Source organism: Protopterus annectens, chromosome 12.part0 (genome assembly GCF_019279795.1).
Source record: "Protopterus annectens isolate FY-2018-M chromosome 12.part0, PAN1.0, whole genome shotgun sequence".
Lineage (NCBI taxonomy): Eukaryota > Metazoa > Chordata > Ceratodontiformes > Protopteridae > Protopterus > Protopterus annectens.
The window spans coordinates 899,801,450-899,817,421 of NC_056746.1; the positions used below are offsets into that span (position 1 = coordinate 899,801,450).

The 15,972-nt window shown below is 39.8% G+C and overlaps 1 protein-coding gene across 1 annotated transcript in view; it reads right to left on the reverse strand.

Annotated features, from left to right (window-relative positions):
* Positions 1–15,972, reverse strand: part of ARFGEF2 (ADP ribosylation factor guanine nucleotide exchange factor 2) — a 2,483,667-nt gene that overhangs the window by 1,240,741 nt on the left and 1,226,954 nt on the right. Inside the window, exon 18 of the mRNA XM_044089932.1 lies at positions 2,780–2,948. Coding sequence (XP_043945867.1) covers positions 2,780–2,948 — 169 coding nt within the window. The remainder of the gene's footprint in view (positions 1–2,779; positions 2,949–15,972) is intronic.

Consider the following 15,972-nt stretch of genomic DNA (forward strand, 5'->3'; position numbering starts at 1 on the left):
ATCCAAGCGGGGTCTTGGATTTACTTTGGTCTAAGTGCTCAACATATACTTTCTGAAGTCAGTTAGCAGTCAGGTCAGGTGCAGAAGGAGAACAAAGCTAAGTGAAGACATGAATAATTCTGAGCAACTAAGAGCAGTTTGGAACAGCCAGCCAAAACCTGTCAGGACAAAACAGCTGGTACAGCAACTACTACAGCAAAAAGAATTCTGCTGAAGTGGAAGCAATGCAGTAACATGGAGCATATAAAATAGTAGCCCAGCACTAGTAATATTCCAAGATGGTCTTCAGGCACTGCTCAACTAAGTTATATCTAGCCAGCAGTCATCTAAACTCCTAGAACACCAGCAAATTATCTTTTTTCACAACAGTTAAACTAACAATGTTCCAAGATGGCTCACAAATGCTGCCAAAATAAGTTATGCCCAATTAGCAATATACACTGAAATCAGAAAAAAAAAGTCATCTGAGATATTAAATGACAACATAAGTAGTTAAAACTCACTTCTGTAACTGGCAAAGAGCATCATGATGTGTAGTTGTATAAACTTGCGTGCATTCCTGGACTCGGAACCTTCCTGAAAGTTTGTAGAATTGTGGTAGGAGGAAAGGATAAACCAAAACAAAGATCCATTCCATATGGTCATCAATGTCAAATGTACAGATACAATACTACACTACATGTTCAGTCTCTCCAATACAAAAAGACCTCTTAAATCCCTTTAGTATCTCAGAATGTAACAGGGTAGCAAAGTGAAAAATGAAACAAAGTTATGACCATGACATGCATCATCAGCTTGCAAAAATGGAAAAGGACAACAAGGTGCTACATAAACTACAAGGCAGGATGCTTCATCAAACTAATTCACTCCATTCTGATACACATACGCAAAAGTCATCACAGTAAACTGGTCTGATAATTATTCTAATGATCTACAAAATGAAGACCTCTAGAAACAAACATGTACTGCAAACACTTGTGCAGATTAAATTTTTAAAAATAGTTTGGCTGAGATAGTACACTTTATCAGCATTAAATCCATATTATCCCTGGTACTATTTCAATATCAACTTTCTAGTTTTAAGCTTCCAGCTCTATTCAGTCGCTTACCGCTTGCTCAGAGGTGACCTTTGCCTAACATACAAGGCCATGTCAAACCCAGATTTGATGAATATGCTTCACCTCAAAAAATCTAGATCCATCAGAGCCACAAGGGCGGGAGACTTAAACCTTGACACGGCTATTAATAGGACGTGCTGGAGGGATAGATTCATCACCCAAAGACTCCCTATGCTGTGGAACAAAATCCCGGTACATGTGAGGCAGAGCACCTCGCTGGCCTTGTTCAAGAGAAATCTTGACCAATGGATGGGAGATCGCAGATATACCCCAGGGATTACCTCAGTGTCACTGCTCGACAGAGGCACAGCAAAATAATGGGTATAGTTCCCCATACTAAAGGGGTGGCGTAAGCCACAAAACGATGGGCTAGGCTTGTAAATGCCCTCGGGCAGATAGCCTAGTATGAACCTATGAACCTATGAACCTTTACAGTGTGTCAACCAGTTCCTGTCACACAGCAATGCTATCTATTCCATTAAATATTTCAGGCACTGCCTTAACTATACAGCACTGGCTTGAGATTCCTGACCTACATGTTACTTAAACAATACACAGCTGACTATAAAGTCACTTGTAAGTAGTCAATATTAACTCTACTGCGTCTCAAAAGCCATTGAAACTAGCGAGTTCAAGTCTTCTTCTCTGAAACTGTTTTGACACTATCCTCTACATATTTCAACAGTGATGCAAGAACCACTATACCCACAATTTTCCATTTGTTATGAATGAGAAATGAATGGTCATTACAGAAGGAATAACAGACGGTGAGCAATATCCTGTTTTGTTTAGTGTTCGATTTCTACCATGTACTGCCAAGAACTTGTTACTTGTCTTCCCTGGACTATGTAGTATGAAATACTTCTGATGATCTGCAATAATGAAAATCTGTTTTATGCACATTATTTTTCACTGTGCATATTCTCCCATACACTGTCTTTTCTGCAGATTCCAAAACTGATAAAAGTAAATGTGTGTGTGCATGTGTATAAATATAAACAAGTGCTATTTGAATTATTACTGCACACATTTTATTATGTGGTGAAAATGTGGTGTATTCCACTGCTGGTACAGTTTGTTGGATTATATAAAGGTCGAAGTTCATTATATCAACCATTATATAATTCGAAGGTTTTTACCGTTTTTTTCTAGTTTGTACAACCCTGGAGTTAGTATATTTAATTTCTGGGGGCCTCATGAAAAAAAAAAAGCTGTTTTTTTTTTTTGTTTTACTTTTCGTAATCGCAAATGAAACCTATTGGTTTACATTTATGATTATTTTATTGCGATGATTTTAGTGGTGATAAATGGTAATCACTGGTGAAGCTCATGTTTTGATCAAATACACCGGTGGCTATTCATTATAATCTCATACATCTATAGATACACACACACACACATACACATATATGCACATAAAGTAAGCATTTTTAGCTATGTATTATATTCCATATATTGTACTCTGCATCTGAGAAGTGTATAAAACTGGATCCCATGGATCTCTACAATATGATATGCCACTCAACAAATGTTGCATAATTGTGTTGCCATAAGCATAAATGTTGTCACCAGGGCAGTTTGAGTACCATTAAAAAAATATTAAGCATATTTTAAGCACAGCCCTGTAAGTAGCACAGTAATCTCTGATGGCCTCTACTTACTCTGCTTTGACTTGGGTGCAATGCTGTACTCTTTGGTCTCCTTCAGTGAAATTTTCTTGCCTGCAATTTGATCATAGATATCAGACAAGTAATCTTCTGGTAGGTCTTTACTGTCATTTATGCCACGATTCATTTTAATATACTGCTCTTTCGTCATCTTATTCTTTACCTATTAATGACACAAAGTTAATTAACAGCACTAGCAACAACATTCTAATGCTTTTCAGTTGCAATTCATTTACATTTTACAATGTAATAAACTATGCCACAAAGTTATTTCATTTTTGTTGAATATACCACAACTGCAGTTCTAACACTCACATTTCTTTTTATAAATGCCTCATGCCCAAAGAAAACGTGAATAAAAGATAACAGCATGAGGAAGTAACCAAAGTATTTACAATGTAATATAAACTGTAAACCTTTTTATTTTTACTGTGCAGTCCCAACACATGCTGCACACGTTGTTTGAACACTGAATGCTGTTACAACTATTTTATAATTATATTATTTATTTTACTAATTCATTTATTTATTTACTGCATTTGTTAACCAGGATACTCCACTAGGCAAAAATGTGCCCCTTTTCTGTGGAGTCTGCAGGAGAGAAAAAGTACAGTTGTGTACACTTACCATAAATGTAGATGTTCAAGTGTATTCACTGTTGCAGTCATTACATTTGGGTTATCTGCTTGCAGTAGCCCTCAGTCGGCCTGATTATCAAAGTCTTGGGTCCTGCGTCGGTTGCTGTCCCTTCTTCCATGACGTCAGGTCGTCAGGGGTGTAAAACATGCAGCTGACGTCATTATATCAGTTTTTCTTGCCCCAGATGTCATGTGTCCCCCTAATGGGAAGCAATTAAATCTATAAATACAAGGATAAATCTCCAACAGAAAAGCAAATACACCAAAAAGCTTTTAGAGCCTAGTAAGTGAGAGTAGAGTTATAGACAAAGGAAGAAAAGGGGGCTGGGAGGGTGGGTAACCAGGACTGCAACAGTGAATACACTCGAACATCTACATTTATGGTAAGTGTACACAACTGTACTATGTTCTTTGTGTTTCACTGTTGCAGTCATTACATTTGGATAGATTCCCAAAGCTAAGGTTGGGAGGAGGAATTTAAATAGAATTAGGACCAGCTATAAGGCCCTGCAATATTGCAGTGGCAAAACCAGCCCTGGATTTAGAGAAAATTGTCAAATGATCATGCTTGGTGAAAGTATGTACAGAACTCCAGGTAGCGGCTTCTAGGATGTCCCTAGTAGGGATGCCCCAAGGCTGTAGAGGTAGATGCAGCCCTGGTTGAATGGGGTCTGATGCCCTGTGGGATAGGTTTTCCATGGTGCTTAAAGCAGAAATTAATGCAGTGTCCTATCCATTTTGAAATGGTTTGTTTTGAAATAGCTTTCCCCTCTGTCCCTGCATCAAATGCCACCAGCAGTTGTTCAGATTTCCTTTGGGGTTTAGTCCTGTCCAAGCAGAATCTAAGCTGTCTGTGCACATCTAAAGACTTCAGTATCCAGTCCCCTTTGTTCTGTGGGTTAAGAAAGAAGGGAGGCAAATGAATGGACTGATTAAGAGCCACACTGGATACCACCTTGGGCATGAAGGAGGGATTGGTTCTGAGGGACACCCTGTCCGCATGAAAGATGATGAAAGGTTCCACTGCCATAAGGGCCTGTAACTCAGATACCCTTCTTGCAGAAGTGACTGCCAAAAGGAAAGCTGTTTTCCGGGAAAGAAATTTTAAATCCGCAGTAGCAGCTGGCTTGAAAGGAGGAAGAGTGAGTTTCTCCAGAACAAAGTTAAGATCCCAAGCTGGAGTTGGAGATCTCCTGGGTGGCCTTAAATTTTTGGCCCCTCTGAGGAACTGCTTGAGCAGTGGGTGAGAGAAGAGGGGAGGCTCTGTGCTATAATGAGCTGAAATGGCTGAGGCATGAATTTTAATAGAGGAAAAAGACAAGCCCTTATGAAGCATCTCAGTCAAGTATTGTAGAATCTGAGGTAAATTGGGCACTGCTGCGTTCATTCCTTGAGATTGGTTCAAAGCACAGAATCTTTTCTATTTTGCAGCATAAGATTTTCTAGTACTAGGCCTCCTTGCCTCTAAAATGATATCCATCACTGATTTACTGAGGGATGGCAAAGGAGAGATTAGGTAATTAACCAGGCTGCGAGGTTCAGGGTTTGCAGCTGAGGGTGCAGAATCTGATTCTCCTGCTGAGACAACAGGAAAGGAGTCTGAGGCAGGTGCCATGGAGCCAAGCATGACACACTGCGCAAGAGTAGGTACCAGTGTTGGCGTGGACAGTCTTGGTGCAATTAAAATAGTCCTTGGCCTGTCCTGTACAGGCAGAGGAGGAAAGGCATAAACTGATAGGTTTTTCCAGCTGAAGGATAGAGCATCCACTTTCCAAGCTAGCTTGTGGGGAATCCTTGTGCAAAATTTGTCCAGTTGATGCTTCTGGGCGGAGGCAAACAGGTCTATATCTAGGCCCCCCATTTGCTTGTCAACATGTTGAAAAACCTTGGTTCCAGTTTCCACTTGTGTGGGTCCATGAGGTTTCTGCTTAGTCTGTCTGTCAGTGTATTTAGTTTTCCTGGCAGGAATTGAGCTTGTAGATTCACTTGGTAGCTCAAGGCTGTGTCCCACATTACCATGGCTAGTCTGCAGGGGGGGTAAGAATGTGTACCCCCCCCCTGCTTGTTTATGTACCACATGACAGTGGTGTTGTCCGTCTTTACCATTAGTTGTCCTGGAAGAATGTGGTCTTTGAAGGCTGCCAGAGCATTCCGTACAGCTAACATTTCCTTTTGATTTATGTGCAGGTGCTTTTGACTTGGGTTCCATTTGCCCTGAATGCACTTCCCTGCCAGGTGTGCCCCCCATGTATAGTCTGATGTGTCTGTTGTTAAGATTTGTGCGGCAGGGGGTAATGTGAATGGTAGTCCCCTGTTTTGGTGGCAGGCCTCTGCCCATCAAAGGAACTCTAGGCGTAGGCAAGGTATGATAGGAATCCTTGCTTCTAGATCCTGTGAATGTTGACACCATAGGCTTTTGAGATACCATTGTAATTTCCTCATCTGCAGCCTTGCATATGGAATTAAAAGAATGCAGGAGGCCATGAACCCCAAGGCTTGCAGTATTTGCCTTGTAGATAGCTGGGTTTTTGTGGCCACTTGTTTGAAGTAAGTTGTCAAATGTATCCGTTTCTCTGGCGTGAGGAAAGCCATCTGGGAAGTTGTATTCAAGCTTGCTCCCAGGAATATATCTTGTTGACAAGGTACCAGGTGGGATTTCTTTTCATTTACGGTGAACCCAAGACAAGTCAGTACCCTTTGAACAATGGCCAGATGTCTGAAAAGAATGTCCTTGCTTTCTGCCTGAATTAGACAATTGTCCAGGTATGGGTATATATGAATGTTTTTTTGCCTGCAAAATGCAATGACTGGAGCTAGGCACTTTGTGAATACCCTGGGTGCAGTAGATAAGCCAAACGACAGTGCAGAGAACTGATAGTGCATGTAGCCTGCTTTGAAGCGTAGGTATCTTCTGCAAGACTCCCTGATTGGGATGTGCAGGTATGCTTCTTTTAAGTCTAGTGTTGCCAACCATGCATCCTTGCCTAGCATAGGAAGCAGCTAGTGAAGAGTCAGCATTTTGAATTTCGGAATCACCAGAAAGGTGTTTAGAATAGAAAGGTCCAGGATATGACGCCGTGTATTGCATTTTCTGGGTACCAGGAAAAGTCTCGAATAGAAACTTTGTCCCTTTTCCTCTTCTGGTATCACCTGAATAGTCCCCATGTTTAAGAGAGAGAGAGTACCTGATTTTGGGCCTCTGCCCACTGATTTGGGGGTAGATCTGGCCACCCACTTGGTACTGGTAAAGTGTGGAAATGAAATCTGTATTCTTGGGACACTATATTTAAAACCCATTTGTCCTGAGTAATGAGTTCCCAGTTTTTAGCCTGCAGACCAATCTTTCCGCCTAAAGGAGCATTCAGCTGGGAAGTGCTTGGAAGTTTTAAAAGCAAGACATTGAGATGGTTTTCCATAGGGGGGAGTCTTACTGCTCCCAGGTTTGGGTGCGGAAACCCCCCACTGCCTAGTCTTGTGTGTCCCTTGGGACTGAAACCTGGGGTTTCTGCTGTGTCTAGGTTTGGCTTGAGAAGACCTGGAGGGGGATGGAAAGGACCAATTTTTACAGGGCCAGTGCCTACTAAATCTAGCAGGATGAACTTGTAAGAAATCTTTAACAGTCTGTATAGATTTAGCTTTATCTTCCATCTTTTTAAGAACTTCCTCAGCCTTGTTGCCAAACAGGCGGTCCTGATTTAAGGGAGCATCCAACAATTTACCTTTAACATGATCAGGCAAAGATTGCTCCTTAAGGCAAGCATGCCTTCTGAGCACAGATCCAGCAACAGCACCCTGCAAGAGGCCTCTAATGAATCAAATCCACATTGTAAAGTATGTTTTCCAACCTGTTCAGCAGAATGCATTAAATCCTGTAATTCTTTATTTTCAGCGCAGTCAGGAATTAACATAATTTTCTGTTTAAGCAATCCAATAACATGTTATTGATACTTTAACATATGAAACTGGCAGTTTAAAGCCCTAATGGCCAAGGTAGCAGGAGTGTAAATCTTCTTACACCATCTATCCACTGCCCTGGAGTCTCTATCAGGAGGAGTAGAATTTTTAGCAGTATTAGCCTTAATGCCCTTGGGTCCCTGTGAAATAGTCTCTGGATCCGCAATAAGATTTTTAAAAAGGAACTTGTGAGAATCAGGAACCCTGTAATATCCGTCAGGTTTTCTTGTTGTGGAGGCAAAGAATCAGGGGCCAAGCTAGATTCTGAAAAGGCATCATCAACAATGTCTAGTACAGGAGGTATAGCTAAAGGCCTATGCTGAGGCAGGAGTAAGAAATCCCTAAGCCTCTTTTTAGAATCAGAAAAATCCTGGCTTTCCCAGTGGAAATGCTCCCTTAGAGTATATGTAAGGTTTCACCAAAAGAAAAATCCTCTGGAGGGGAAGCAGAGGGAATACAGTCCTCTGCATCAGAATCCTCATAAGTAGATAAGGGAAAATCCAGACCATCAGAAAAATCAGAATCCCGTTCAGAAGATTCATAAACAACTTCAGTACTAGGTCTCTTAGAAGGGGGAGTTTGGCCTCCCAGATTAGAGTTATAAGATCTTCAGCCATTCTTATCATTTGTTTTTTAGGCATTGAGGCCTGAGCATGCGGCCTGGGCGTCGGTTTCTTAGGCATGGTTTGAGATTTTGGCCTAAATGAAGAAGGAGGTGTCGGTTTAATATGCAAGTCCGTAGGCCTGAATACACCCTCAGAAGTCAGTGACTGCACAGCGGCTCCAGACCCATCCAAGTTACAGACATCCACAGGTTCCACAGTTGAAGCATCTCGCCGCATACCGGACTCCGAATGGGTCTCAGCAGAGGCCTGCGAGTCAGAAGTAGCGGGTATCAGGGCTGCAAAAGCTCCACACTGAGTACTGGCGAAATGGCGACTGGCTTAGGAGAAGCGTTGTCGGCAGCTTTGGACCTCGGCAGCCTGTCTCTGTCTTTATCTTTGCATTTTTTCAGAATCTCGGTAGTCGGATGGCTAACTGATGACATTTCTAGATAATTAAACCGAGAACTGAAATATTTAGAAGTGAAAATATACTGACGATGGATAGTGCTCTGTTTAAATAAAGCACAAAACCGAGAGCAAGGCACGTCGTGGTCAGGGTTTAGGCAAGGAATACAGTACAAATGAAAATCTTTGTGAGGTATTTGCTTTCCACAAGTAATGCAATTATTAACTTTTACTGACATCGATAAGGAGCAAGAAAAAGTTTCCCCAACGGGGTACTTAGCTTTAGTTGAAGACATTGGTTCTGAAACTCGAAAACAAAAATTTCAGGAGTCGGCCGACCGGCACTTGCAAACTGCTTCTGCTTCGGGCACCGCACGGCAAGAAAAACTGATGTAATGGCGTCGGCTGCATGCTTTATACCCCTGATGACCTGACGTCATGGAAGAAGGGACAGCAACCGACGCAGGACCCAAGACTTTGATAATCAGGCTGACTGAGGGCTACTGCAAGCAGATAACCCAAATGTAATGACTGCAACAGTGAAACACGAAGAACATCTCCATTTCATATAGTTTAAGACTCCAATTAAAGGTTTTTCTTAGACATGTAGAAATGTTTCAATTATGTACTGTTTCAGGAAAACTTGATATTACATATTTGATTAAAGACATACAAATAATATGTGCAATAAATATATACAGGCAGTAAATTATGTTACTCTATTCTATGCATAGTACCATGTATATACATTCCATCTTAATCAAGTATGGGATGGCATATAATTTGTGAGTTCGCAAGGTCAGCAGACTGAATATACATTTACATTTATGGCAGATGTGTAAGAGTTATGAGACTACTGTGGTGACAGCAGGAAGTCTGATGAGTGTGCATTTGAATGCGAAGAATGGAATAAAAGAGATGGGACAATAACTGAGGATGGAGAGTAAGGAACTTGTTACATAGGGAGTAGGCAGTGTAACAGGGGTGCAAAGAAGTGAGTTTTTCAAGGTTTGAGCAACAGCAGTGCCAGATGTTCATGAAATGTATTTTTAGTTCTGTTTTGAAGGCTGTAGTATGTTTGAGATGCCTGAGTATTATGGGGATAGAGTTGCAGATTTCAGAGATGTGCAAAGAGTGCGGAGAATCTGCTGAGAAGTTTTTGGATTTGGTTACTACTAGGAGGGATTTCTCACTTGACTGAAAGTGGCAGCTTGGCTGGTAGAATTTAAGAGATATTTTAGACTGGGGTAGTTCATGGGTTTGTAGACGTGTTTATGCACTATGGGTAGCTGTGAAGCAGTTAAACAGTGAGGTAGTTCAGGCCAGTGTAGTGACTTGAGGGTTACGCAGTTTATGCTCAAGTTCTATGGGGCATTTTAGTAGCAAACCTTGCTACTTTGTTATAGCACTGTTCAAGCATATTTTCTGGAAGATTTTAAGTTCACAAATGTAGGCACAGCACTTACTGATGTTAGCAGTAGGAAAGTTGAGTCTATAGCTTTTTGTATCAGATGTGACGAACGGTTTGGCACTGTAGAGGGCATAGAGTTTTTTTGTTTGTTTTTACTGCTTCAGTGATGCGGTGATCAAATTTCAGATCATCATCTGTGGTAACTCCTAGAAGCTTTGCAGAAGTTACCATGTTACTGGATGTGACATTGAAAAGGGATTTTTGCGAGCTGAGTTGCTTACAGATGAACAATAATATGGTCTTAGACTTTTTTGGGATTTAAGAGTAGTTGTGCACAAATCAGCTAGGATTATATATGCATTTATAATAGCTATGTTATATAAAATAAATACGTATTCTATATATTTAAACAATACTAATATATTAGCCTCATATAAGGCAATCACTGCTTCCATTCAATCATCAATAGACTGCCATTGCTAAGTATGTAAATTCAAATACCAGAATTAACTACAATATCTAGTCTTAATACCATGACTGATTTAGCATTGCTTATTCCTCAAGAACAGTTAACGATACAAATTAACTACTTGCAACATAATTTGACATCAAAACTTAATTAGTAGACATGTTTATTTTCACTATATTACAAATCTTAAAACCTGGAGCAGTGACATCTCACCTTATATTGCTAAGTATTAAGCAGACATATGTGTTAGATACTTTGCTCCATGTCGATCTCTTCTTCAAATTCAGCTTCCATTGCAGCATCCCATACAACCCATTTTTACCATAAAGTTAGGTTTTTGATCTCTAATAGTTCTCAGCTCCATGCTTTTAATCTCTGCAATAGATTTTTTACCTCTCTTACTGCTAGTTTGTCTTTGATTTTCAATTTTCTAGCAATTGTTCCCTTAGCCACTATCAACAGTGAAGACAGCAATGTTTTACATCTTTAGTAAGTGATTTTACACCAACTCAACCAAAACATCTCTATACTGAGGCAAAACACTCTTCCCAGTATAAAGACTTGGCATATTATTCAAGACATTTTTCAGTACTTGCGTATTAGCGCAACCAGATTTTCACGGTTGCGGTAATATGAATGCTGGCATAAAAACGAGTGTGGTAATTAGTGCCACTTGTTATTTTACGTCTTCACTTACAACAAATAGGTTTAGCTTATATTCAGGAAGATAAAACAACTGTGAAAGTCTTCTTCCTGTTTTGCGTGCTTTACACACGCACGGTTTAATTGCCTGGGCTGCTGTGTATGTTACTGTCGAAAGGAGTGCTTTTCTCTATCAAGATGGAATGCTGAAAAGAAAAACACGGGGAGACCTGGAGAAATGCTTTTTGTAGACTATTTATCAAAATTTACAAAATTACTTGAAAGGAGGAAAACTTTTTTTTTTTAAGAATAGAAACTTGCAATAACAATAAAAGGTTTGCCAAACTGATGATATTGCATTATGCTGACATGTAGGGTAGTTTGGTATGTGAGAAGTTGACAGTGGTGCTTTGGCTACTTGTATTGTGATAGTGCTATCCTCGGACAAATGGAGATTGTGTTTCAGTGATTACGGCTAAAAAAGATGTGGATTTCTCATTTGCTGTTGTACTATTTCTGTGTGTGGAGAGAAAGTTGTCAGCAATTGTAGTCCCATCTTCCTGAATGTAAGCCAAACTTATTTGTTGTAAGTAAAGACATAAAAGTAACACCTTACGCTAATTCCCACACTCGTTTTCAGGCTAGCATGCAGTTAAACATTACTTTTTCCATGTTTAATCGATAATCCTGCCTCAAAAAAAAAATTCAGTGTGAAAGAAAACAGTTAATGTGACATTTTCAAGTCAGTATTGGTAAAATTTACACATCTGGAAGCAACCAGTATTATCACGAAAATCTGGTTGTGATAAGTACCCATTTTTCTTCTGAAGCAACTTGTTACATTTCCCAAAACATATGCACTCAAGAACCTCTTTCTGAACCACCACATTTCCAATATATGCCACTTGTCTGATGGAACATTTTTTTCAAGTCTTATAAGAGCAAAGAAAGAGTTCTGCAAACATTTCCATGCACTAATTCTAAATATTCTCCATTTATTTGTGTATCACATTTAAGACACATTTCCCTTCACTGTTCATCTGTAATATTTATTTAAATGTTCACTCCATGCTATTTTTACTTTAACATGGTAATATTTTTGAAATGTAATACTTCCTAATAAACTTTATTTACTACTTTTTAAAGGTTTATCACTGTTGTACTAACCTCAGTTACAATGTCTACCATTTGTGGTTTAACAGAATTACCATTATCCAACCTCTGCATTTCTACATTAACTCTAACATTAGACCTGAATATGTAAGTTGATCTGAGTTTAATAACCAAATGTTTTTCTTAGTTCATCCCATTTTATTAAAATATCTCCTTTTAACATCTTCTTCAAAATCTTTGTTCTTTGTGGTTTCTTTTCCAAATTCTCATGCCATTTTTCCTATGTCATTCTTATTACTATACGTAGTACAGTTTATTGGCGTTATTCTATTTTTCCAAAGACTAAATTCCTTCAAAATAAAAGATTTGTTAAATACATTTATGTATGTAAGACTACAAAGAATGTTCTCTGTATTCTTTTCCTAGATCAGCCCAAATGCCCACATGTGATCCTAATGTTATCTCATTGGGCACTATATGCCTGTCATGTGCATTTTGGGCAACTATTCTATATCTTTAATTTTCTGGCCTTATAGTATGCTTCCAAATCTGCAAGTCCCAAACCACCCTGTGCATTTGATACTATTAGTTTTCCCAATTATACTCTTTCTCTTGTGTTATCCCATGATTTCCCAACTAAACATAATCTCCTTATTTCATATTCTTCCATATCTGACCTCTCTGCATATACATATACATATAAGCCTGACTACATAAAGAACCAGTGGGAACAAAAGCATCTTTATCATGTTTATCTTACTACTGATGTACACAAATAGTTTCCATAGTCTTATCCCACTTATAATGTTCCGAGTAATTTCTTCCCACATTTTTTTTAGTTATTTGCTCGACATCTCTTTTCAAACAAATTCCCAAGTATCTTATCTTGTCACGTGTCCCACAAAAAGAGGAAGGTCTGTACAAAGTCATGTGTTGGTACACAGTTCATTTGCACAGCTTTTTGTTTTTATTTCATATTTCAATTTATAAATATAACTTTTATATCATGTTTTGGATTGGTAACATAATAATATGTTATCTGCAAAAAGGGTAATTTCCTCATCAGTATTTCTCCATCTGTATCCAATGTCTGATTTGTTATGCCCCTGGCTAATAGTTTTAAACATATAAAGCAGAGTAAAGGTAAAAGTGGGTAACCGTGCCTAATTCCTCTTGTAAGGTTAAACACTTTAAACACGTCAACACCATACTTCTCTCTAGCATGGGATGCTCTGTAGATATTAAATATTAATGCTGTCCAGGTTTGTGGAAACTCAAATGCCTCAAGAGATCTCTTTAAAAATCTACACGACACTGTGTCAAATGCATTTTTGTCATCTAAACTTCATTTCCTTTTGAATAATAAAGGCATTACTGTCCAATGCATCCTTCCGAATCATAAGATATTATTATTGTTCAATGGATCCTTTTGAATCATAAGGGTGTTAACATTGTAAAATGTTTGCCTACCTTCTATAAACCCACACTGATAATGGTCTACTATTCTCAACATCATCTTTGTGATTCATTTTGCCAAAATCAGAGTACAGAGTATTCTTTGTAGTCATGAATCAAGAACTGAAACTGGACTGTATGACCTGGATCAAGGGAATCCTTCCCTTCCTTTGGTATAACTGCCACTACTGCTTCTTTCCAAGTTAAGGGCACACCCACATCCACATAAATATTATCAGCCAGGCAGAGTTTTATCATCTCATTTTCCTTCTTTTCTAAAATTCTACTGCAATCCCATCACTACCAGGGATTTTCCATGCTTTCTGGTTTCTCGTTGCCTCTTTAAAAAAAGTTATGTACTTACCATAACATTCCATGTGAGTTGTTCATCTCGTCTTCATTCTTACTGATGGGTTTGAAGCTGATCCCTCGGCTCTGAGTCGGCCTACTAGAAAGCTCGAGGTCTTCAAATAGCTCGAGGCCAAGTCCCTACCCCATGATGCACCTAGAGTTACCTCAGATCTTGTTTGCTGCGTATAACAATACCATATGTCATTGTAAGGAAGGGTTGAGCAACCAGGATGGATCCAGCATCTCGGTCATCTAAAAGCCCAGGAGGGGGTAGGAGGTGCGTAAGAATGAAGGCGAGATGTACAACTCAAACGGAACATTATGGTAAGTGCATAACTTCTTTATGTGAAGTAGTTCTATCTCGCCGTTCATTCTTACTGATGAGTAGTGTCCCAAGCACCATCAATCTCGGGTGGCTCATGGGAGTATATTTTTCAGGACAATGGATCCAAAGGAGGCTCTGTCAACTTTGTAATGAGTGATAAAAGTATGAGGTTTTTGACCAAGTGGCTGCTGTGCAAATGTTATCATTAGGAAGTTTGGCAGAAAAAGCAGAAGATGTAGAAACTGCTCTGGTTGAGTGACCTTTAATCTTATGCTGCAGGGGCATAGTGTCAGCTGAATAAACAAAGGTGATACAATCAGATAGCCATTTCGACAGAGTTGTTTTAGCCACTGGCATACCTTTCCTGAAGTCAGAGAAAGAAACAAAAAGCTGATCCGATTTCCTGAAATCTTTTGTTCTATCCAAATAAAATCTGAGCCGTCTGTGAACATCGAGTTTGTGCAGCATAAATTCTAGGTTGTTGGAGTGATTGGGGAAGAAAACTGGCAAATCAATAATTTGGTTAAGATTAGTTTCAGTGCAAACCTTAGGCAAAAAAAGAGGGATTTGTTCTACGTGGGACTCTGTGAGCATGGAAAATCAAATAAGGAGGTTTGATAGATAAGGCCTGAAGCTCTGACACTCTGTGGGCAGAAGTAATAGCCACTAAAAAGATAGTCTTCCATGACAAAACATTGAGGTCACATGAGGAAGCTGGTTCAAATCGAGGAAGAATTATACAGGAAAGCATAAAATTTAGATTCCATGGGGAATAGGGAGATTTCACAGGTTGTCTGAGATGAAAGGTCCCTTTGAGAAAGGCTTTGGATAATTTGTGTGACATAATATTCAGACCTTCAAACTGAAGATGAAAATTAGAAATAGCAGCAAGCTGAATGCGGACTGTGGCTGCTGCAGCTCCTTTATTGAAGATCATGGTCAAGAACTCTAGTATAGAGGCCATAGGGGCTTGGTAAGGATCAATATTGTTACTACAGGCCCATACAGAAAATGTTTTCCATTTGCTAAGGTAAAGCTTCCTCACAGAGGATTTATGAGACAATACGAGAATTTGCTTCATCTCATTGGAAAGGTTATGGAACTTGGCTATGATGGGAACTGGAGCAGCCAAGCTGTCAGCTTCAGAGACTGCAGAGAGGGATGGAGTCCCCCCCAACGAGTGCGTCAAAAGGTCCAGAACTGGGTCCAGAATCCAAGGGTCCTCCAAAAGATGAAGACGAAGGAAGGGGAACCATATCTGATGAGGCCAATGAGGGGCTATAAGAATGATAGTCCTTCCAGAGATTTTGCTTTCTGTAGAACTTTGAGTATCAACGGGATTGGTGGAAAGGCGTAGAGCAGACCCGGAGGCCAATCGTGAATAAGTGCGTCCCTTGGGGCTTCCCCTGGGGGGGGAATCAGGGCGAAGTAGCTTCTGTATTTTGTGTTCATGTGACTGGCAAAAAGGTCGCAGCAAGGCTGGACCCACCTGAGGAATATCCTATCTGCTATTTCTTTCTTGAGGGACCACTCGTGGGGCAACAAAATTGCTCTTCTCAGCTGGTCTGTTATCACGTTGGATTTCCAAGGGATGTGCATTGCTAACAGAAAGCACTGGGTGGATAAAGCCCACTGCCATACTCTTAGGGCCTTTCAACAAAGGGGATATATCTTGGTTCCTCCTTGTTTTTTCAAGTACCAGACCACGGACATGCTGTCTGTCTGAATCGCAATCATACCCAGAGGAAGAGAGTACTGGAATTACTGCAACGCCAAAAATACTGCTCTCATCTCTGGAACACTGACATGCAGATGTGTC